Source organism: Mugil cephalus, chromosome 19, assembly GCF_022458985.1.
Source record: "Mugil cephalus isolate CIBA_MC_2020 chromosome 19, CIBA_Mcephalus_1.1, whole genome shotgun sequence".
In the NCBI taxonomy this organism is placed as follows: Eukaryota; Metazoa; Chordata; class Actinopteri; order Mugiliformes; family Mugilidae; genus Mugil; species Mugil cephalus.
This window is the reverse complement of record NC_061788.1, coordinates 19,487,045-19,509,839: the sequence shown is the minus strand read 5'-3', so window position 1 is coordinate 19,509,839 and position 22,795 is coordinate 19,487,045. Positions and strand designations below refer to the sequence as shown.

Sequence of the window (22,795 nt, the reverse complement as noted above, 5' to 3'; positions counted from 1 at the left end):
TTTTTGTTAGTATTTGCCATTAACAAACAAATCATGGTCTAATCTCACTGGCTGAAACAGACATGACGATTTTATTGAAGATTTTAACGTGACAAACTTTGCTGATGAGCATTTGGGTGAGAGCTTGACTTTAATGACAGAAAGAACGATACCAACATCTCCTCCCTTTCGTCATGTTTTGTGGCTTTAGCATCTTTACATGTAAAAACGTGACTACAACATCCCACCACAGGGAAAGAAATATATATTTCTGAAGAAAAAAAGCGAGGTCGGCACAGTGGAGCAGTGTGCCTGTGTGGGCAGTGGGTGATGCATTCTCATCCCACAGTCCAAAGACATGCATGCTAGGTTAATAAGTGATTCTGATTTGGTTGTAGGTGAACGTGAATGGTTATTATTGTACACCAGTTCTCACCCAATGTGAGTGCAGGCAGTAATAGATAATGGATAGATGATAGGAAGTAGCTGAGAAAGGTGTTTTTCAGAAAGAAGGCACAATATGTTTCTGTTGTTGGATAACAGCTTTATTGGAACATTGACTCAATAAGCAATATGTTACATTGTTCCTTATTATTATTATTATTATTATTATTATTATTATTATTTATATTTCAGCTCCATCCCATGTATCAGTTGGCCTCTGTTCCCAACATAAAGCAGTAAGAACCAAATATCAGTGAGGTCCACACAGTCCCAGCAGGACCTGCTGATAATGCCCCTTTGTATCATTCTGTAAAAGACAAAAAAGGGTCAGACAGAATATTCTGATACAAAATATTCAGTCATTTGTGTCCTTAATTAATGAAAACATCGCTTATATGCAACATGTTTATTTTTACCAGTATGTCCTCCTGCAGGCTCCTGCTATACATGGCCCTGTATTCCTCCACGATCTTCTTCAGGTCGACCTCAGAGCGACTCACCAGTACCCTGATCAGTGTGTCCTCACATGTACCGTGGCCCTGTGAGAACAGCGTGGAGCCTCGATCAGTGAGAAGCAGAAGACCGTGCACATCACCTCCATACCGCACTTTGTTTCCAAACTGTTTCGTATGTACCAGTGCTATATAGTTCGACAAAAGTCGAAAATCATTTATGAGCTCATTTGCTCATATGATAGAAAACGTTTCAGTTAATGTGTACTACTTCCTCTAAATGCCAGAGAAGGCATTTGAATGAAAATATGCAAATACTAATATACTTGGTGGAGGTTAATCCACTGATGGGAACTTTTTACATAAAGTGTGGGAAAATGTGAAACTAGCTGAAGTGGTAAAGTAGCAATTTAGTACTATACGTGCATCAAACCCAAATCACTGCATATTGTATTTATCATGATGCACTTAATGCACTGACTATACATAGTCCTGATCCAATTTTTAATTGAATGTTTTCTAAATTCCCCAGCCATTTCATATCTTACTTGTTTTCTCGTGTATTATGTAAAATCTGTAATGCATTAAGATCATTTTAAGCTATTAATTTAAGATTTTATATATTTTTTATATATATTTTTTATTAACAGCAGAGTCTTACTTGTTGTGCAAATGATATGACAGTAAGAAAGCAAAGCGTATATTGGCTCTTAAAAAACACTGAGACCTGGATGGTTTCAATAAAATAAATAACCAGCCAACAAATATCTTTATAAATAGCAGTGTATAGCTTGATGTTAATGTCCAAGCTCCCACACAAAATCCCAGTTCTGCTTAGACCTGTATATTTTACAAAACTAAACAACAGAAATCTTTTCTCAGTTCTACACAGAAGACTGTTCAGACTCGTTATTCCAGATTTTGGCTTAGGGCAGTCGTAACACAGATACAAAAGATCGGGCTTGGCTACGTGCTCAGTCGGATTGCATTTTTAAAATGTCTTGATCGGGTATTTCACAATATTCTGAAACTGATCAGGACATCGCTACTTACTTCATTAGACCCGTCACATCTAAAAACTGAGAAAGTCTGTTTACACCACAGATCTCTGTTTATAAAAAGATTCAGGCCTAATCGTAGACAAAATGATGACATAAGTTATTTATTTGGACTGTAGTGCACATAGAAGTATAGAAGACATTGTACTGTTTTCACAGACTAAGCAGGACTCGTTCTCAATCTGTTTGCACACTTGAATCCAAAGTTGAATTTCCGACATAGCACGGCTATATTTATGCGAGCGTTGGAAAGAAACCTGCAACGCTTGTCAGCGGAGAGCCACTGCGGAAAAACCCGACCCTCTCCCACACATACAGTATTATGGTAGTCATACTGACATATGGTGTGGAGGAGCAGCAGACATATTTATACACACCTTCATAGCCAGATGGAGCTTCTCGGCGAAGAAAGCTGGTGTGTTCCAGGCACATTTCACTGGACATCAAAGAGGGACATAAACACTCAGTCACAAACTGAACGCACCATTCAGAGTCTAGATGCAGGCTGAAGTCATAAAAAGCTTGAAATGCTCCCTGATCTGGTGTGTAAGGCATGCTTGAGCAGTTTATGTTTGTGCAGAGAGTATCCCTCCAACCAGCTCTTTCATACACTTCTCTTCATTTGAGCCCGTTCACATGGAATTTATTTGCTCCCTGACAACAGCTTTGGCCAGACACCTTATGTTTTCGAGTTGTTAGCCTTGTTAACACAACATGTTCTGCAGTGCAGTGGTGGAATTTCTCGATATCTGGCTCAAATCATGACTTGGACTGAGCGACGGACGGTTTGGTGTTTGGTGCTCGGTGTGAACACATTCAAGTAAATTGGGATTCAAAAATAGGATTTAAATATGAGGTGGTGACATAACACACACCGCAAAGGCCAAAGCTCAGCAAAAGTCCCTATAAATAAATTTGCAGCTTAATCTGTGTTTTCAAGTTGTTTTGCAATCCAGTCTTTTTTGGATGGCCTCTTGTTGCTGTGTTCTTTCTGGATGCCACATGTAGCAGCTGGGGCTAAATAGCAAAATGATGTTAATTTATGTTTTTTTGTTTGACACTTTGGTTTTGAAGGCTTTTTTGAGCTGGCGTTGATTCCTCAGCATCTCAGTGCTCTTATCTGTCTATCTGTCCAGCCAAACGGTCTGTGTAAACACACACTAGCAGCTCCCAGTGCTTAATGACACACTCACTTGCCAGTCCATTAGATACGCTAGTGGAAATGAATGCATTGCAATGTAATAGTCTTGCGCCGAATCTCATTTGCATGAAGATTGTGGCAATCAGCATTTGTTTCAAATAACAGAGAGAGCTGTGAATTCAGCTGTGTTATTTTGTAGACTGTGGTCTGTATTACTATTGAGCTACATGACACATGTTTCTATTATTCTCCACATCCTCCACAATGATCTCATCGTTAAATGGTCAACCCTCTGAAGCCGTTTCAACATTAAACTGAACATAATGACAGTCCTGGTGGGGAGCTATTTCATCTGACACCAAATGATATTAAGTTAGAAATGACAAGATGACGTCAACATACCAATGTCAATGAGACAGTCTTCAATGTCCCCCTTCAGCTCCACTTTCAGGGCGTTAGGTAACGTGACGTCGCTGACGGCGGCGTAGTTCTGGAACGCTGCAATGAGAAAAGACGAACAGGGGTTTATGGGTAAGTGGCCTGTAGCTGAAATGATCTGCAGACTAGATGCACATCAAGAGTGCTTGACTCGGGCAAGTAGAATAAATAAATATATATGCTTCTCTCAAAATGTGCTCTCAACAGAATGCACTGCTTGCTCCAATGAGGATTGACTAAAAATTATTTAAAAACAATCTTTTGTTCCTGCACTTGCTGGGTGTGTTCCCACTATTAACCTGAATGAGTGTGGTTCCACCTGTCTAACCAGGTGTGCACTCACTTTAAAACGAGTGTGTCGGTGTCAAACCGAACATCTGAAACACACACACACATTTCCAGCACTCACTCTTAGAAAGCTGCGGGCCGCTCCTTGAGGTCAGGATGTTGATGAACGTGGACACGTTGACTCCCTTCGATTTTTCACCGGCCTCAAACAGAGTCTGCAGGAACAAGAGTAACAAGAGTAAAACTCAATATTATTATGAACACACACACACACACATATTGTTACGGAGCCAGTAGAGCCACGTCTCTGTGTTATTCTTGTGTCCATCGCCACATAAAGCCCGCTCTAATGATTTGACATTACCGACAGAGATCTTTAAGAGACCAGACCACCTTTCTCACACACAAAAAAAATGTGTAAAATTCTGCTTGATGAAATGATTGTGTTTTCCTTGCGAAAATGAATCTATACACTTGTGGCTTTGGATTTGTATCCCATGCAAAAAATTTTTCATGGGATTTGTTGACAGTGAAATCATTTAAGAGCATAAAAGCTTGAATCATATTTTACCTCTGCGTCCTTTCGGGCAAGAGCCATGTCCACTTCAGTACTTTCGTCTTTATTTGCTTGCAGCATGGACAGAAGGGCCTCTGTGAAGTCACCGCTGGTCTCATCTTTAATAACTTCCTCCAGCTCTTTGTTGTACTCTGAGGGAGGAAAAGACATTTCAAAGCAAAGATGACAGAATGGCGCAGGAGATAATAGCTAATGTAATAATAGCTGTTAAAGGCAACATCGCTATCTCATTGCGCCAATGTCTAGGAATTTAGTGTTGTTCCGCCGCACCACAGGAGACGCTCTCTGCTACATGCCTAAGATGTCACTGAAGTGTGAAAACCTTTCAAGAACTTAGAGCGTGTAGAACAACAAATAGCAGAGTGGTTGTGGCAAAACCTTCTTTGAAGACCCTCTTGAGCTCTCGAATCTCTTGGTTTGATCTCGTTGCCAGAACCTCCACCAGGACCGCCTCATCTGTGCCCAGACGCTGTTGGAGCAGAGCGAATATCCAAATGGTGACATCTGCTGCGAGTCATTATCAGTAGAGCTAACTTCGCCAAAGAAATGTCAGACACCGCTCCAAGTTCATTTCAGCCGGATTTAGATGTTTTTTTGTGAAGTGTTCTTTTGCTGCCTTGTCCTGGATCGCAGTGCATATAAATATAGTGATAAACTGAACGGAAAAACTTAAAGATTGCAACTGCGTAAAGTAGTTTCAGTGATATTTGTATCATATTTTATTACTTGTTTTATTTGGCTGTGCTACTCTCACAGTGTTTTCTTGTGCAATGCAATAAATCCACATAAAATAAATACATTTAAATAAATACATTTTAAACTGGACAGCCCCTATTGTTGTTCACATGACTTTACGTTTTGTGCATAAACCTGTCATATTTACCCGCGTGGCTTTCCTGAGCAGGTAGGCATCAAAGTGGGCCGGTTGCATGAGCAGAGCCAGAGAGACGTCCTCTAAATGCGACCTGAGAGCCGACTTCAGATCTTTGTCCAGTTTCTGCAACACACAGGAATCAGCCACGTGAGAATCCTAGCATTTTATTGAAGATTACATTTAAATTCTTTCGATCGCTATCATCTTCATCTTCATATTTGTATGCCTCAATAGTTGACAGTTGTCCAAAGATTCTTAGCCAACTTTCTGACCATTTGCTATCTTGGCTATGTAGCAGAAAGGTAGGGATTACCAAGCAACTTTTAAACTTGTTGAAATGTAAAGTTATAAACGTCCACACGAGTGCTTGTATTTCACTAAGTACAACCATGAAATACATTCGTCAACAAAACCCTCGGCAACGTCACCCATGGGATTAATAAAGACCGTTTTTGAAGCTCAGTGTGGGAGCTCTCCATACCAGTGGACAGTGCACCTTACTCCCAAAATGGTCACAGACGTGGATAATTTAAACATCTGGGTTGTATGAAAAAATACACTTGTGTAGTTGTAATGAATGGTGGAGATTTTTTTTTTGTGTGTGTTTGTGTGTGTGTTTATAGTTCACTGTAAAGTACACGGGAGCTGTGGGCTGGATCTTAGAAAAGCACCTTTAAGGCACAGGTTTTAAAACCAAATCGAGTAGCGATGGGTTACGTGCTCACCTTCCCAGTGGACGCCTCATAAACCGCCTTGATCTTCTGCCTCTGCTCATTGTTTCTTTTCACCAGGATTGAAATGATCACATCCTCATCCACTCCTATGGGAGACAAGGTGTGCACTCACTTAGTTTCTTTGAAGCGTTACGTAACACTTTTCTGAGTGTGTTAAAACACTAGAAGGAGCAGTCACAGAGGGACTGTCTTCAAGCATAACCTGACAAACTTGAGGTAATTTTTAAGGTAACATGAGAGGGCATACATACCTTTACTTACAATGGCACTCTGAAGGACTGAAGCGTCACTGCTGGCATTGAAGTTAGGGTAGGGGGTGACGGTTCCATAATACTTAGGTGTCTCCTTGCCCTTCACCTAGAACAGTGAGATTTACACAAGTTCTGCTGCCATCACATGCATTATGCTTGCTACTTTCACCGCGAGATGTCAAAACAATGTCACCTGTTTTAACGGAGCTACAGCCTAAAAACGAAAACCAGTGAAACAGCGTGCAATTGAAATACTTGAGTAGACAAACAGGTTCTTATTAAAACTGGACTTACAGTTGCATTCCACTCATGACAGTAACCAGATACTCACTGTGACATTGTCATCTTTGGGGTCTTTGTTACGGATGATATTTCCGAAGAACTTCTTAAAGAGGGACATCTTTTCTTGAGGTGAACACCAGAAACACAAGGCTCCCGCTGCAGAGAAGAAGAAGAAGAAGAAGAAGAAGAAGAAGAAGAAGAAGAAGAAGAAGAAGAAGAAGAAGAAGAAGAAGAAGAAGAAGAAGAAGAAGAAGAAGAAGAAGAAGAAGAAGAAGAAGAAGAAGAAGAAGAAGAAGAAGAAGAAGAAGAAGAAGAAGAAGAAGAAGGCATAAGCAAAACAGCATTGCAGTGATTCAAATATTTTGTTACGCTGTCTTCATTTTTAAACATCTAAAAATCACCTGCTCTACTGAAGACTGTCCTCACACTCCGGCGTGCAGCTGTTGAAGGCTAGTAGCAGTCTTCACCTCGCTCTGCAGTGTCTCCACCCGTCTCTGTGCGCATGGCTATCAAGCAGTTTTTATTGCACCTGTAGATGATCAGCCAATCACCTGTCACCTTTCGGAGGCAACATTCCTCCCAGGTGACACAGACCTCTGACTGGTTGGGCAACTCTTTTTGTTCGGACTTGTGTTGTACATATGTCACTGTTTCACAATTTAATCAAACATTCTTTCATGATTCACACTCATGGGTGAGAAAAGGAACACATTTAAATACTCTTTTTTTAATACAAAGACTGATGTTCCACATGTTTCTCTTAAGTGCAGGGTACTGAACTGGAAATAAACTAATCTGAAACATCTGAAACTACACGTGGCCTCTAGAAAATGGTTTCTTAGTGCAAAAGTGTGTGAAATATTAACAGATTTAAAAATGTAATGGTAATCTGTATGTTTCTGCTACACAGCCAAGACAGGGATCATCATAAATGAGTAAACCATCATTGTACCCATAGTGCACTGCATCTTTTTGCACAAACAAACTTATGCAATCAGCAAGTATGGAAGATCTGTGGGCTACTCCCTGTCTCTTCTTGAAGCCGGTAGGTGCTTTGAGCAAAACACACCCAGACTGTGCTATTAATAAAACACCCAATGTCCTGCTGCATTTATTTTGTTAAGAGTGCAATGCTGAAACGGTGGATGAATCCAAACCATCGGTGACGATTTATTTTTGTTTCACTTTGTCTTTATCTTGGAGTTTGTCCTTTTCTGGGCAAAAGTATAAAGTAATAGACACAGTATGAATTAGTATAAATGTTAAACATCTAAAAGAAACTCTGGATTTTGCGCCCAGTGTTCTGTCAAAGTTTCTCTTTAAGCTTTAATAAATCTAAACTGAGATGAGCAAGATAAAATATCACAGTGGGGAAGAAGCAGCCAAAATCCAAGTTGTTAAATTACACAAATGTTATTAAAAGATTTTTATTGGAAAGAGTCAAACAATGATTTACAGAACCAGTGTCAACGTAAGAAATGTGAAAATCAGTAACTGAGACATCAGACATGACCACACACTGAAGTATATGAATGAAGTCAGTGGTAGGCGGAGGTGACACTGATATCTGCAATATAACAGCATAGAAACACGTCTGACATTAATAGACTGACAAAAAAGAGAAGATAACTACTATGGCTTCTTCTATTTATGTTTTATGTTAATTTATGTAAAGCTCATAAAGATGGTTAGTGAAGTGAAAGAAGTCTTTGCACCTGAGAACGGTTGACCTGAACGATGATTGCCGTGTCCTGATAATGATTCCCCCAGCTAATCGGTGGCAAGAATTTTCTATGGCTGCTGAGCAAAATAAACGATGAGTTCAACATTTCCGATAGGAAAAATTCAGAAGTGATATTATGATTGTATCACAGAGCTTGGAACAAACAGTCATGTCTAAAATCGATGGGGACCACTACCCTGCGCATTCATTCGTGAGGTGAAGCCATCACGCAGTCATCGTCTCCAACATATAGACAGGATGAAGAGGGGATTCGGATCTTAATGCAGAAAATAGCATTGCCTGATGAAGACTGTGAGGTGGAGTTAAAACCCCTGGAGGAAGCCATTAAGCAGACCTAGAGTTCATTTTTGACAAACTATGATGTAAATCCAGCTAATCAGCAGACAAGGAAATCTCTACAAAATTCAATAAACTGCTTTGGACAGTAGCCAAATATAAGTCATGTTACTTAGTCAAGCAATAGACGTTTAACCCTGATCATTATTTTTCCCCAAAGGACCCCATTATAACCTCAGAACAACAGAGTAACATGGTTTTTCTCTGTGACTCACATCTTTCTCAAGACAAACTAATGTTTTTTCAGCACTGTGTTGCACAACTGTGATCTAGATGATAGTTTACGGGGTTATAATTTGCAAAAATTCCTAGCAGTAAACATTCAGGATGTTGCTGATGTTAACAGGTAAATTAGAAGACCTAACAAAGGACCACTGTCTTTGCTAAGTGTGTTTTTCCCATTTGTGTCTCTCGCTGTGGAATGAACAGAGACTGTGAGGAATGAACACAGCCTACAGGAATGTTACGTTCTCAGGCTGTTATCTTGGAGGGGGCCCTCTCCCGCGGCCACGACCTGGTCCAGGACCGGGACCTGGACCAGGTCCTCTCGGCCCGGGTGGTCGGTTTACTGGCCCACGTGCGTTAGGGTTGGGCGAGGCAAGGGAGACGTCCTTCTGCAGGTTGACACCTTTACCGGCTGACCCGGCCTTTGCTTTAGTTGGCTTTGCTTCTGGCTCTGGGGGTTTCTCTGTGTAATCAGAATCAGATGAACAATCAGACAAGTTAGTTTTAGAAACTCAGTGCCACTGCCATCGTCAGTTTGTCATTTAGACTAAATTAGATAGGTTATTTATGGAACCTGTGGGTAAATAGAGGTTACTGACCAGGTTCGGGTGGAGCAGGGGGCATGAGGGATCGGTTGGGCAGCAGGTCCTCCAGGTCCTTCATGACCTGGTTGGTGCTGTCTGTGTTGTTCCTCCGGTTTTTCTCTTCATCCCGAGCCTGCATAGAGAGAAGTTGGAAGGAGGAGCAGCCTTGATGTTTTTGAACAACAATGTAGCTCTATGCCTAAAAAAGACTAAGGTGTATCAGGCATTGAATACTTATACGGTACTTGATAGCTGGATTAATTCATTGTTGTGCACGGCCTTCATATATAATACATTGACATAAAGAACAGAATGTACCTTGTGGTTTGATGCCTTTGCCAGCAAGCCAAGCTGCGGTTAACTTATTTGTCAAGAGCAATATATGTGATATTATTATATATGTGATACTATTAACCAAAGTGTCCTCTTCCATTTTATTTATTTATTATTATATTATTTACTTAGTGGTAGTTATACTTTTTGCTATCATATTTGTATGTGTACTTGTGTGTATGTGTGTATTTATAATTTTTTATTCCACTTTAAATTTATATTATTGAAAATATTTCAATTTTTGTTTGTGTTTTTTTCCCCCAAAAATTTTGTGATGCCATCCCAAACACTGACACATAAAGGGTCAAAAGTCAAAAAGTAATCACACTAATGTTACTTGTGATTTGTATTGAAGTGGATTAAACAATGTATGTAAAAAAAAAATATATATATATTAACATATGCTATTTTTAGGGTGTTTTTGAAGAGGACATTTTTTTTCTCTTAATGGTAACGACGTAACAATTTTAAAGTCAGGTATGAGGGTTAAAGGAGGATCATTGCTATACTGGATAAGACACTTTTGTCATACTTCAACAATGACTTGCTGAGTTATTACCAAAAATGTGAAAAACAAGTGTTCTTAAGATATCACATTCACCAGAAGAGGACAGAGAAACAGAGAGACAGACTGACTGTACATTACCTTTACCCCCATTCTCTACTTACCATCTGCATCTTCTTCTTTAGCTCCATATTGGAGTTTTGGTAGGCCTCAGATACTGAGTTCAGATAGTAGATGGCCAGTCTGTGAGGAGGTGACAGGATTTGTTGTTTTGTTAGTGTCTAGGAGTTTAAACAACTTTTTAGACACATACATCAACCATAACTTTCTTATTCAATTCTAAGCAAAACCTCGTGTGTCTGCACTCACACCATGAGCAGTACAGCTGGTATGATGAGGCCCGGGTTGGCTGCATAGCTGAAGAGTGTCCCCATGAAGGCCGGCAGGTCCAGGTCGATCGTCTCCATGACCACATCAAACATCTTTTGCTTCCCGCTGCGAACATCAACTCAGTCACACGCGTGCTTCATATTAGTATATTCAAACTGAGGTCCTCCTGTTCTGTGTTATTACCTGAAAGGTCCACAGTCAAATGAAGGCGGTAGTGTCATGATGGTGTAGACGACAGGTAACAGACTGAGGAAGAGGACGAGGAGCAGCAGGCCCATGTAGAAGTTGTTGGACTTGGAGGCCTTGAAGACTCTCTCATGGGGGACGTTTGTAGCCATCACGGCCCAACACTGATAGTACATGGAGCTGAGGAGGCGGAGCACGTTGATGCCGACCAGACCAGGAGCATAAAATGCACCCATCCTGAAATCATGGACGCAGATATTGTGTAATGCATAATGCTGTAGTATTTAATTACGGTACATATAACCCACTACAGTATACGTTATGTACCTATAGCAATAATATGTATGTATACGTATGTTTAATACGCCATGTGTAACGATATGCAAATAGCTTTCCTAACAGTTCAGCATTGGTAATGTCTTTGATTTTGTGTTTCTGCACCTATATATATATATAAACTCTAGTAAACACATGTACATCCACAGACAGACAAGGGCCATGTTGGAGACTGAGCATGTGCCGTCAATATATATATATAAAAATACTTGATTTTACCAGATCATTCCTTGATTGAAGACCAATCCAAGAACGTTTCCACTGATGTCAAACTCTCCGTACGATGGCTGGAAGAGATTAGAATCATCTGTTTGGGCTTTAAGTGGTGATGGACAGAGTATCAGTGATACAGTCATTAGGTGTCATTTGAGTGTAGTGGAGTTTAGTTTGCCTACAACAATTAGGTTGTTATAGGCTTGTGTGCAGAGGTAATTTTGTCTGAGTCAGGCTAGGTCAGGCCACGAGTTGTTTGTCCATCTTTTAGTTCAAGCTGTGGTTTTGCTCTGGTCAAAGCAAATCTGAAATATCTGTATTGCTCTGCTCGCTAAACATCAACTGATTGATCAACTGTCATATTTCATATGATGGATGCATTGGCCAGTGTAAAATAAAATTTGTGGGCAAACCATTTAGTGCATGCTTGTGCTTTTACAAGAATGAATAATTAGAGGCACTTTGATGACACATAGTTAGCTTCTAACAAAATAAATACATTAACACAGGCACTTATAACTTGTTAATGTGTTTCTGAATGATACAAGTAATAGCACGGTAACTCAATAATTGCTTAACAGGCCTACAAAGGTGGCTGAATTTCCCATACAGGCTTCAGTTTCATGCTCCTTCTGTGCACGCTGGATCACCGTTACAGCCCACTGGGATGTTTGAATGGTCATGAATAGTTAATGGTAACTTTAAAAACGTCTGCTGTGAAAAAAAAGGCCTGTTCCCGAGCGAGGGCAGTCTTGTTTCACCATACAGACGACAGTGCACACGTTAATAGAGGAGCTATGGAGAGCCATAGAAAAACGTTTCATTTCACAGTTTGTTCAAATGAAACTTACAAATCCAGCCTCCAGGTCCCAGCACCAGCAGTAGTTGAGGAAGCGGACGATGACGGCCCTGGCAAAGTCCCCAATCAGGATGGTCAGGTAGGACACCTGGATGTCGGACACTGTCAGCTTCACAAACTCCTACAAGAGCACAGAGTCAAGTTGTTAATGAATGTCATTTATCAAATACACATTCCATATTTAAAAAGGAAGCTTGTTCGATAGAGAATAACTAGTAGCAGCAAAGATATGAGCACTGCCTCATCTGAGAACCTTTCATTCATTCTGAAGTCAAATGTTCTCTTTAGCTGAGAACCAGTTAAAAGTGTTTAACGTGTGGTCCAAAAAATAAATAGGATGATGAATGTGATGAAGACTCATTGCATTGTAGTTCCAGTTTTTGGCTGATCTTTCTGAATGATGAATAGTACTGATGAAAAAATAAGATCATTTTTGGATAAAAATGAGATCAGATGTTATTTAACATCTAGTTAAAAGTGGAGGGAAAGTACTCTGTCAGTGTTTTAATCTGGATGCACAAGCGTGAATCACAGCAAGAAGGCTTCATTACTATGCCGACGGCAGTCTCCCAGCAGGGTCCTCTGATGACATCAGCGGGGTTCATGGGGGGTGGGATGGCCTCGGTGTCGTTGACCATACGTGAGTAGTTGGCATAGTACTCCTTCATGGCCCAGATGGAGGCGTTCTTGATGGACTGCTCTTCTTCCAACTGAAGGGAACAAAATAGCAACTCAGAAAAGGTGTTGATAAATGGATAGTTCCCTCAGGGAAAGAGAAATGAATAATGGATGCAAGACAGAGCCTGCTGATTTAGAATAAATATGCTCGCGTACATGGTGCAAGTGCCAGAAATGTTTACAGCTTCTAGATTTGCCTCCACATTATGTAGTCCATGGCACAAATGCATTGAATTAAAATAACAACATAGAAATATGACTTATTTTTCTTTGCACTCAGAAGATTTGCAAATACATAACCGATTATAAGTTTCTTTATCGAAAGAATAAAAACACATCATTCACTGCAGTCCTGTCAACAATCTCACAGATATCTCTTTATAATTTAGTTTAATTTATTAGGATCCCCATTAGCTGCAGCAAAACTGCAGCTCTTCCTCTTGGGAGGCCGACACAAACAATACAGTCTATATGACAAGGAATTAAATAAAATAAAATTAAATTAAATAGTTGTGGTCTATTGGAAAAATTACAGGGAATTTTTTAGGTGCAATACCACAAATGACCACAAGGAGGAAAACTGGTAGAGACTGGTAGAACCAAATCCAGCACCCTCAATACAATAGTTATGGCTAAATGTCAATATTAAGGTGATGATGTTTCAAAATTCCATCACGCTCAAAGACAGTTGAGCTTGTAGGACTAGATGGTACAATCCCATAGATAATCAGAACTTGGCATCGAGTGGGGTTGGGGTAAAAGCTTCACTGAGGTCATCAGGTGGGCACTCTCTTTCACCGGTGTTTCATTGATAGGCCCACGACACCTCCAGAGAGCTCAACGGCGACACCTGGCGTCCCAGGAGTGCCCCCCTCCGCTTTTACCCCTCCATATTCATTTTGCAGCCCAGTTGGGGTCCTTTCTCTTGATCCAAAGCCAGTTGCTGCTTCGCTCTGCAGCTTCTGACAGTGACTTGACGGCTTTGCGGAACACCTGTCCTCGGACTCCCATCCTCTTAAGAAGCTTGGTTGTGGACGTGGCAACAAACCCTCTACATCCGACCTCGACCGGAAGCACCTGCGTACGCCAGCCGCGCTGTTCTGCCTCGGCTGCTACGTCAGCGTACTTCAGTTGTTTGCGTTCATATGCTTCACCAACTGCAGCCTCCCATGGCACAGTTAGTTCAACAATGAACACAGACTTCTGGGAGGTTGACCACATGACCAGGTCTGGTCTGAGGTTAGTTGTTATGATCTCAGGCGGGAAGACGAGTTTCTTGTCAAGATCAACCAGCATCCTCCAGTCTCGGGCAGAGTCTAGGATGGTTGTTTCGACTCTTGCAGATGGTTTTGTTGGGAGTTGTCCTGCTTTTACAAAGGTGGTGGTGTTCGAGTGTCTGGGCATTGGTGGAGGGAGGGCGTTGGTGGTGCTTCTCCTTTCTTCCAGGGTGATCGCCAGTTGTCGTAGAACCTGGTTGTGTCTCCAGGTGTATCGACCTTGGGACAAACTGGTTTTGCAGCCAGTGAGGATGTGCCGCAGTGTTCCAGGAGTTTGGCAAAGTGCACAGGAGGGATCTTCTCCCAGCCACTGGTTTAGGTTCTTGGGTGTGGGAAGAACATCATAGGTGGCTCTGATGATGAAGCTAATTTGGCTTCCTTCCATTACCCAAAGATCCTTCCATGTGAGCTTCCGATGCTCGATGTTTTCCCAGCTAGTCCACTGCCCCTGTTTGGACTGTGAGACTGCCGTTGCGCATCTCTCTGCCTCCTCTTGTTGCCGCACCTGGCCAACCACCAGCTTTCTCCTCTGGGTAGATGTTGCCTTGTGCCATGTGGGTCGACTCGTTGCAAGTCCAAACCCACCTCTTCCATGCTGTACCTGTCCTACAATGTCTCCATGCCTGAGAGCAGATTTAGCTTGCTGTACGGCCTCAGATGGGATCCATTTCCTTCCTGTTACCAGTCTGGGAGCAGCCGCTCGGATCACATCATCTTGAGAATCAGTCAGGGTCATGTTCAGCCTCACTTTGGTGCATTTAAACTCCTCTATGAGGCTAGAGACGGGCAGTTCTAGGGCACCGTGTCCATACAAGCCGATGTTGCTGAGGCACCGCGGGAGGCCAAGCCACTTCTTGATGTATGAACTGACTGTCCTCTCCAGCTTCTCGACTTTGGTCATAGGGATCTCGTAGACTGTTAGGGGCCACATCAGACGGGGGAGCAACCCAAACTGCAGGCACCAAAGTTTCAACTTGCCAGGGAGCAAGGTCTTGTCAATACTGACAAGGCCTTTGATGGCTTCTTCCCTCAGTTGATCACTCTGGTCTGAGTCTTTGAGGCTCGTGTTAAGGTTAAGGTTGTTAAGGTGATGATGTTTCAAAATTCCATCACGCTCAAAGACAGGATCTCATGGGACATTTCTATTCTATTCTATTCTATTCTATTCTATTCTATTCTATTCTATTCTATTCTATTCTATTCTATTTCTATATTTCATTAAAATCCTATCGAAATACCTACAATCCAGAAATCCTCTGGGGTGCCTGAATGTGCCATATGAATAATAATTGCCACATAATTGATTAATTGTAAGTGGTTTGGTGTACATTTTAACAACAAACTACAGAGACTGTCATCACCAATATCCACATTTAGGACAGAAATAAAGCCTTGAAATACATCAGATGGAAAAAGCTTTGCCCCAAGCGTTTTGGTCCTGTTACCACTGTGTAACTGTGGTACAATTAGAGAACTACCAAGGTGGCTGGGAACGAGAGAACACATATGCTACTAACATACCTTGGTGTTGACCTCATCAAACAGGGCGAACAGAAAGGTGTAGAGGTTTCCCAGGAAAAGGGCAAAGATGCGTCCCAGCTGCCACTTGAGGGCGATTCTGGGGTGGTAGTCCTCCAGCTCAGCGATGGTCTCAAACAGAGGAGGACACACCAGGCCCAGCAGGGACATGATGATCTCCAGCTAGACAAAGGAAGTTCATCACATCACACGTATTATTAAAAACTGACATTTTAACTTTCTAAAATGTATTTAGTATGTTATTCTCTACCTTCTGAAGATCATTACCTCATTCTTCTCGTACCAGCTGAGGTCGTCCCTGTTGGCGAACTCCTGAGACCTCTTCACCACAAAGTAGATAAGGTACCCACTGCCACCGAGGCTGCAGGTGATCAGGAAGTTAGCCAGGACTCTGAGGAACCTGCGCAGATGTATGTTCTCATCCTTCTGGTTCTCCTGCTCATCCACGATGGACTCCTGTTCTTATCAAACGTTCATTATCATGAACATTTAGCAACAATGTTTGTCCTGAAAGGACCTCTTTTGGAATTTATTAAGCACGTAAAATAAAAACAGTCATTATTTCCTGCTGTAGGATGGACACGTTTACCTTGAAGCTGGTGGTGATGGAGGCGTACTTGTTGTCAGCTGTTTCTGCATTGCCAATGAGGTAATCCCAGCTGGTGAACATCTTCCAGGCGAAGGTGAACTCTCCTTCATCTCCATCTCCACCACCAACATCAGCATTCTTGGCCATTCTGAAAAACAAACAGAAACAAACTTCATTATGAGTGCAGTCAAAACCAGACATTACTGAAATTTTGCTACTGTACAACAAAATTATATCACCACTATTGCCTTGTCCTGTTGTTTGTGTTTGCAGTGGAGTGTCATTAACCCATTTCACAAACCAAACTTTGCTGCACTTTCGGTAAAAACCTAAAAATCAGCTCACAGATTTCACCATATTAAAGTGGTAATCTCAGTAGTTTTCATTTATATAAAAACATTTTCCACTCATTACCAAACAAATATTCACTAAATTTAGAATCGCCTATTAACCTATAGCATGTCCGTAGTATAGCCAGGGATGGCAGGCACAGTGACTTTGACTGTGATATGGTTGTTGGTGCCAGCCCGGGCTGGCCTGGGTATTCCACTTTATTCAATTCCACGCACAACCATCTCTAGTGTGTACTGAGAATGGTCCAAAAAAAAGAAAATATCCAGTGAGCGGCAGTTGTGTGGACGAAAATGCCTTGTTGAGGTGAAGGGTCAGAGAAGAATGGGCAGACTGGTTGGAGATGATAGAAAGCAACCAAGGAATGCAGAATACCATCTCTGAATGCACAACACGTTACAGCAGCAGAAGACCACACTGGGTGCCACTCCTGTCAGAAAACTGAGACTATAGTTCACACAGGCTCACCAAAATTGGACAATAGAAGACTGGAAAAACGTTGCCTGGTCTGACGAGTCGTGATTTCAGCTGTGACATTCAGATGGCAGAATCAGAATTTGGTGTCAACAACATGAAAGCATGGATCCATCCTACACTGCATCAACGGTTCAGGCTGGTGGTGGTGGTGTAATGGTGTGGGGGATATTTTCATGACACACCTACGGCCCTTAGTACAAATTAAGCATGGTTTAAATGCCACAGCCTGACTCAGTATTGTTGTTCACCATGTCCATCCCCTTATGACCTGTTACTGCCATCAACCCCAGGTGTTGCCAAATCAGGTGGGACTGAAATCTTTGAGTTTGCCACTGATGATGCCATTGCTCCCAGATTGTTCAAGTTTTTGCTTAACTTATTTGGCAAATGTACAAATCTCCCTAAGCTGGATGCCAGTATGCTGCAGACTCACGTGCGGATCACGAGCATCAGGCTGTAGCCAAAGGTGCCGATCCCGACCATGAGGTAAGAAAGAGGGAGCCTGAACTTTAGCAAGCCAATGGTCCTCTGGTCGTTGTAATATCCATAGAACAGCACTGAATATTTGCAGTAACCCTGGGAAAGGAGGAGAAGTCATTAGTATTTTCATTTTCATTTTTTATCACTCATTGTGTTTACATTGGACGCCTTAATTTTAATCATAGTTCCATTCCATATGTAATTATATACACTACCAGTCAAAAGTTCGGACACACCTTCTCCTTGAATTAAATGAGAAGGTGTGTTACATAAACTATTCTGTTTTTGAACAGTTTGTAAATGGTATATGGCATCCTAAATATGGGTTACATCCCATTGTTACACAGGCCTTTGTCTTCATCATATATCATGCTCACATTGAAGTCCATGAGGACAGAGTAATCTTGGGCAGTGGCCTGTTCTGCTCTGGGTACAGTCTTCCTGGGAATAGATCCATATGGAAGACCCATCAGGACCTGAAAAGCAAAAAGTAATTAAATTAAGTCACACTCAATTTATTGATTTGAATGTTAAAAATCACTCCCCAGCATTTTCACTGCCACTATGTTATTTTTGTTTTGTAAAGCCTATCCCCATTGCTCACCTCAGGTATGACCACAAGGCCAAAAGTGAACCCAAACAGGACGAGGTTCATGCCGTACATCCAGCGCAGGAAGATGAAGTACGACGCCACAGACGATCCAAAGTGGCCTGAGGATGATGAGAAGGTTTTTTAATTAATCAACTGTTCAAGGAATGTTGCTGCTGTTCAGTGGGCAATCACAGCTGTGCTGCAGCAAAACGTACTTTCCACCTCTTTGATTTTCCTTTCCCATGGGATACAGGCTGTTCTGAAATTCTCAAAATCCCTCTGAAACTTGATCCATTTCTAAGATGGAAAAATAATAATAATAATAATAATAATAATAATCACAGAAGAAATGACACAGAGTTGTAGCAGAAAAGACAGAAAGTTCAAATTTTAAGCCTAACCTTTGTCATCATCACTTTGTAGGCATACCATTTCCTGCCCTTTCCTTTGCCCAGAGCTCCTTCAAACTTGTCCACAAATGCCTGAGCCTCCCTGTGCAAAAAAGGCCACATTAGGACACAGTCTATCAAATGCAAACATTAACTCTGCGGGACATTTCCAGTGCAAGAGATTACTTTAGGTGTACGAGCCTCCGCTTCATCCTCCACGGCTTGTTCCTGATGTTGGCGATCAGCTTCTTCTTCTCCTCCACCTCCTCCATCAGCCGAGCCATCTCTCCCTCCGACATGGAATCCTCCTCCTCATCAGAGTTGGAGTTGGAATCAGATGAACTGGAGCGCAGACAAAAGATGAAGTGAGTTGAAATTCAGAATCATTCATGTCTTTTGCTTGCATAATTAACTATTTAAAAGTTAGCAGCTCCCCAACTATAACGTCAAAAGGAATTTGAGTGAAAATCCTGTCTGGTCCTGTGTGAAAGCAGTGTTGTGCTGCCCACTTGTTTGGGGAAATGATGATGTGATGAGTAGCAACAAAGCACATTTCTCCCTGCACCAATAGGGGGAAGCACAACACATAACACTGGGTGGAGCTTGCCTGGGGACCTCACAGCTAGGTCATGCATGAGCCAATGTACTGTAAACTGCAAATTGGTTTATGTTCACATCACAAGAAATATTAAATATTCACAGAAAATGATTTTTTTTCTGGGCCCGAACGTATGTTTGTTTTTCAGTTACTACAAGACAGAATGGCGATGATCGAGTGATATACCGCTTATCATCAATGTCAGGACTGAATGTGGCAGTTTAATGGCATTAAGTAATGGCAGTGACATTGATGAAAGTAATAGATTGGTATATGTGTTTTTCTTTCTCTGGTTTACCTGCCATCCTTCTTTTTTTTCTTCTTCTTGTCCTTGTCATCATCCTTGTCTTTCCCCTTGTCCTTCCCTTTGGCATCACCCTTCTTTCCCTTACTGTTCTCTTCCTCCTTCCCTCCTTTCTTTGCACCTCCCTTCCTTCCCTTCTTTCCTTTGCCAGCATCACTGTCTTCCTCATCACTGTCCTGTGCTTTTCCTCCTTTCTTCCTATTGGCAGCTCCTCCTCGCTTCCTCTTGGGAGCGTCATCCTCGCTCTCATCCTCATCATCATTGCCGCCACCGCGTTTCTTGACTGGCTTCTTCCTGTTTGCTCCCCTGCGTCCCCTGGGAGCTTCGTCTTCCTCCTCCTCATCCTCATCTTCATCCTCGCTGGCTGTTTTTTTGCCTCTGCCTCTCCCCCTTGCACCTCCTCTTCCAGCTCCCTGCCTCCTGTTTGCTTTCTTCTGAGTCACGTTGTCTGAAACACATAAAATTACCACGTTTGAGTATTTGATTACTCTCTTGGCTGTTTGCCAGTTGAAACAATTTCTATACAACAGTGTTTTCATCCACTTACCATCGCTGTCACTCCCTGCATCAATGTCTATCCCAACTGAGGAAGAAGTCCAGAAAAGTCATGTCGTTATTTTAGAGTCAAAACCAAGATTTTGTAAACACTATATGAAAATGGTGAATATGACGCATATCAAAAGCTAAACATCAGTGAGACAGCATTGCTATACTATGTATGTTAAAAAGGATGCTTTTTAAGCTACAATATGACAGGTTTTTTAGGACTCCACAGCATACAAAATATTAGGATGGAAATATTTTCATTTGCAGAGATCGTATTGTGACCTCTGTTTTGACTAATCTATACCAAACTATACATGAGCCATATATATGCATTCTGTTTTAGACATTTATTATCATATATAGCCTACACTCAGTACACACACAGTAATTTAAAGGACCATCGTGCAAGATCTACTGACATCTGGTGGTGAGGTTGCACATTGCATTGCTACCTATTTATATGTTCTGGACTACTACAGTCAAGGAAAATACAACAGTTCATAGTTCCAAGTGGCTATACTCTGATGACAAATTCTGAATATCTTCTGATAAATTCTCCGACTTTGCTAACATGACACATTAAAGGTCCGGAGAGTACACTTTCGAGTGATCTGAACATTTTTCATGAGTTTAGAATGAGCCCTTCATATCTGACCTACAAGATGGACCTTGATGGAGATAAAAATGGCGAACCTTGTCAACATTTTACCTATTATTGTTAGGCTCAATTTTCAATAGAATTTAGGGATATCAAGATTATGGGATTTTTCCCGTAAAAAAAAAAAAAGTTCCACCTTGAAATCGACGTGATAAAAGACGCTTAACAAGTCAATTTAACTGCTCTATTATCACTGCTTTTCCTCGTGTACTCTGCCATATATTCATGTTTTATTTGCTTCATTCACACTGATGTTTTCATTCTTCAGGTGACAATCCAAGCCAACATGTGCACTTTACTGTATTCTTGTATTATGTAGTTACTGTGTTTTGTGTTCTCTAAATTGAGACTTTTTAATACAAGGCCAAGAGGGTTTTCTGTTCCACGTTCTGATTTTAATGTTAAATGTTGAAGTTTTTAAATCGCAAAAAATAAAACGTAGACGAGTAGAACAGAAAACTTCATCCTTTAACTAAAAGCACAGTTGTACTATAGTTTCACAGAGAAGCTGGTTCTGCCAAAGCCTCAGTGTTGCGGCAGTATCAGTTTTCCTGCTTAATACGGAAGGGCCTGCTTGTGCTATAATCTACTTAACAATGCACAAATTAATTCTCAGAAACCTAGGGCAAGCTAGGGAAGCTAAAGCAGAACATGTGATAATGACCACATGCTATGTTAAGCTTTGTCTCCGCATTGGAAAAGGGATGGAAGTCAAAAGGACTTAAGTCCTGTGAGTCTGGTAAATACTCTGAAAGTCCTCTGAAAAGTGTACAAATACAAAAAGCAAATGAAATGTACAGCACATTACAACACAACTTTTGCTTCATGAGGAAAACAAAACTGATGTCACTATATCGTACACATTACAAAAAAATCTTCCAACCCTAGAGCTTCAACTCACCTTCCTCTAGTTTAGCCACATCAGTTTTTCTTGGCATGATGAAAAATATATGAAAAATAATGAAAGCTTCTGTTCCCTGTGTCCTCAGCAGTGTTTGCCCAGCCTACCCCCTTGGCCCGCTGGCTCTCCTCTGCCTCGGCTCCAAGCCAGCACCCAACTCAGGTATCTGACTGGGCCGTCACTATGACAACTGCCACATGCGACCTGCTCTCAACAGGTGTTCCTGGATCTGTGCGGCAAATTCTGGAAACCAAAGATGATCCACCATTCTGTGTCATTACAGCTACAGCACCTCGGACTTTCCTATTTCATTATTACCACGCAGAGGTGATGGTCCAGCTGTGGGTCACACTGATTTGTAGAAGTGACCGAACCGTTAGAGCCATTTTGATGATTGTGCGCTGATTTGCTTTTTCTAAAGGCCGAAGAGTGGTTCAAAGTGCTTCGAAACACTCTCACTTGTCTTGTTATCGGAGACCAAACAGACCAGCACACACACACATACATGAGCAGATGGCCTAAAGATTTAATGAAGGTATAGGTTTCATTGTGCGACGTTCATAGGCCAGGGAGTAAGTGCCCTGAGATGACTTTGCAATTTCAGTACTTTTGTTTTGGCGCGTTTAACAGAAACACAGCAGCTATAGAGTCAACCAACACCTAAAGCCGTGACTGTCATTAGCCACCTGCGTGTGCAGAGCCGAAACAGTGGAAAGCAGCACCACCGAGCCTCATTAAATAATAGAGTAGAGCTCATTTTTCCCCATCCAAAATGATTCCATTACACGGTTGTCAGTTCTCACAGATGAGATGCGGATCACACCTTACAGGACCTGTGCTGATCTACAGGTGGGTGCACTTGAGGTGACTCGCCAGTCGCATTTCTGTCTATTCACAGAACATGAACACGGTGAGTCACATCACCAATGTGTGATATTATGTCTTGTTGCTAGACAGGTAATGATGCATTTCAAGGAAACAATATAAGACCATCCAGCACTACTGCTGGCTACAATATTGATAAATGTTTAGTATTTGAAAAATGGTTGTATATACATCTGTAAAAATGTTGATTCACTGAACTCTAGTCGAAATATTTTCCATTAATGGATCCCACTTGTATATCTTCTGTCTATACCAAACATGGAATTATCAAATGGTTCGTGAGCAATAATCTGTGAAGAATT

General features: G+C 41.5%; 2 protein-coding genes across 2 annotated transcripts; both read right to left on the bottom strand.

Annotated features, from left to right (window-relative positions):
- Nucleotides 1–506: 506 nt before the first annotated feature.
- Nucleotides 507–7,060, bottom strand: LOC124996261 (annexin A1-like). Its single transcript, XM_047569089.1, has 12 exons — nt 6,920–7,060; nt 6,568–6,674; nt 6,237–6,342; nt 5,977–6,071; nt 5,261–5,374; nt 4,756–4,846; nt 4,372–4,508; nt 3,922–4,015; nt 3,477–3,572; nt 2,311–2,369; nt 840–962; nt 507–730 (listed from the first exon to the last, which is right to left on the bottom strand). The coding sequence occupies exons 2-12, from the start codon at nt 6,634–6,636 to the stop codon at nt 674–676; spliced, it is 1,041 nt and encodes a 346-aa protein (XP_047425045.1). The 5' UTR covers nt 6,637–6,674; nt 6,920–7,060; the 3' UTR covers nt 507–673.
- A 958-nt stretch (nt 7,061–8,018) lies between these two features.
- tmc2a (transmembrane channel-like 2a) lies at nt 8,019–21,645 on the bottom strand. The gene is made up of 20 exons (XM_047570466.1): nt 21,609–21,645; nt 20,051–20,086; nt 19,498–19,951; nt 18,788–18,943; nt 18,614–18,704; nt 18,428–18,509; nt 18,225–18,331; nt 17,998–18,096; nt 17,574–17,716; nt 16,313–16,460; nt 15,991–16,179; nt 15,706–15,885; nt 12,781–12,939; nt 12,222–12,350; nt 11,377–11,444; nt 10,819–11,058; nt 10,615–10,740; nt 10,410–10,488; nt 9,423–9,540; nt 8,019–9,286 (listed from the first exon to the last, which is right to left on the bottom strand). The coding sequence occupies exons 1-20, from the start codon at nt 21,643–21,645 to the stop codon at nt 9,078–9,080; spliced, it is 2,850 nt and encodes a 949-aa protein (XP_047426422.1). The 3' UTR covers nt 8,019–9,077.
- Nucleotides 21,646–22,795: the final 1,150 nt, after the last annotated feature.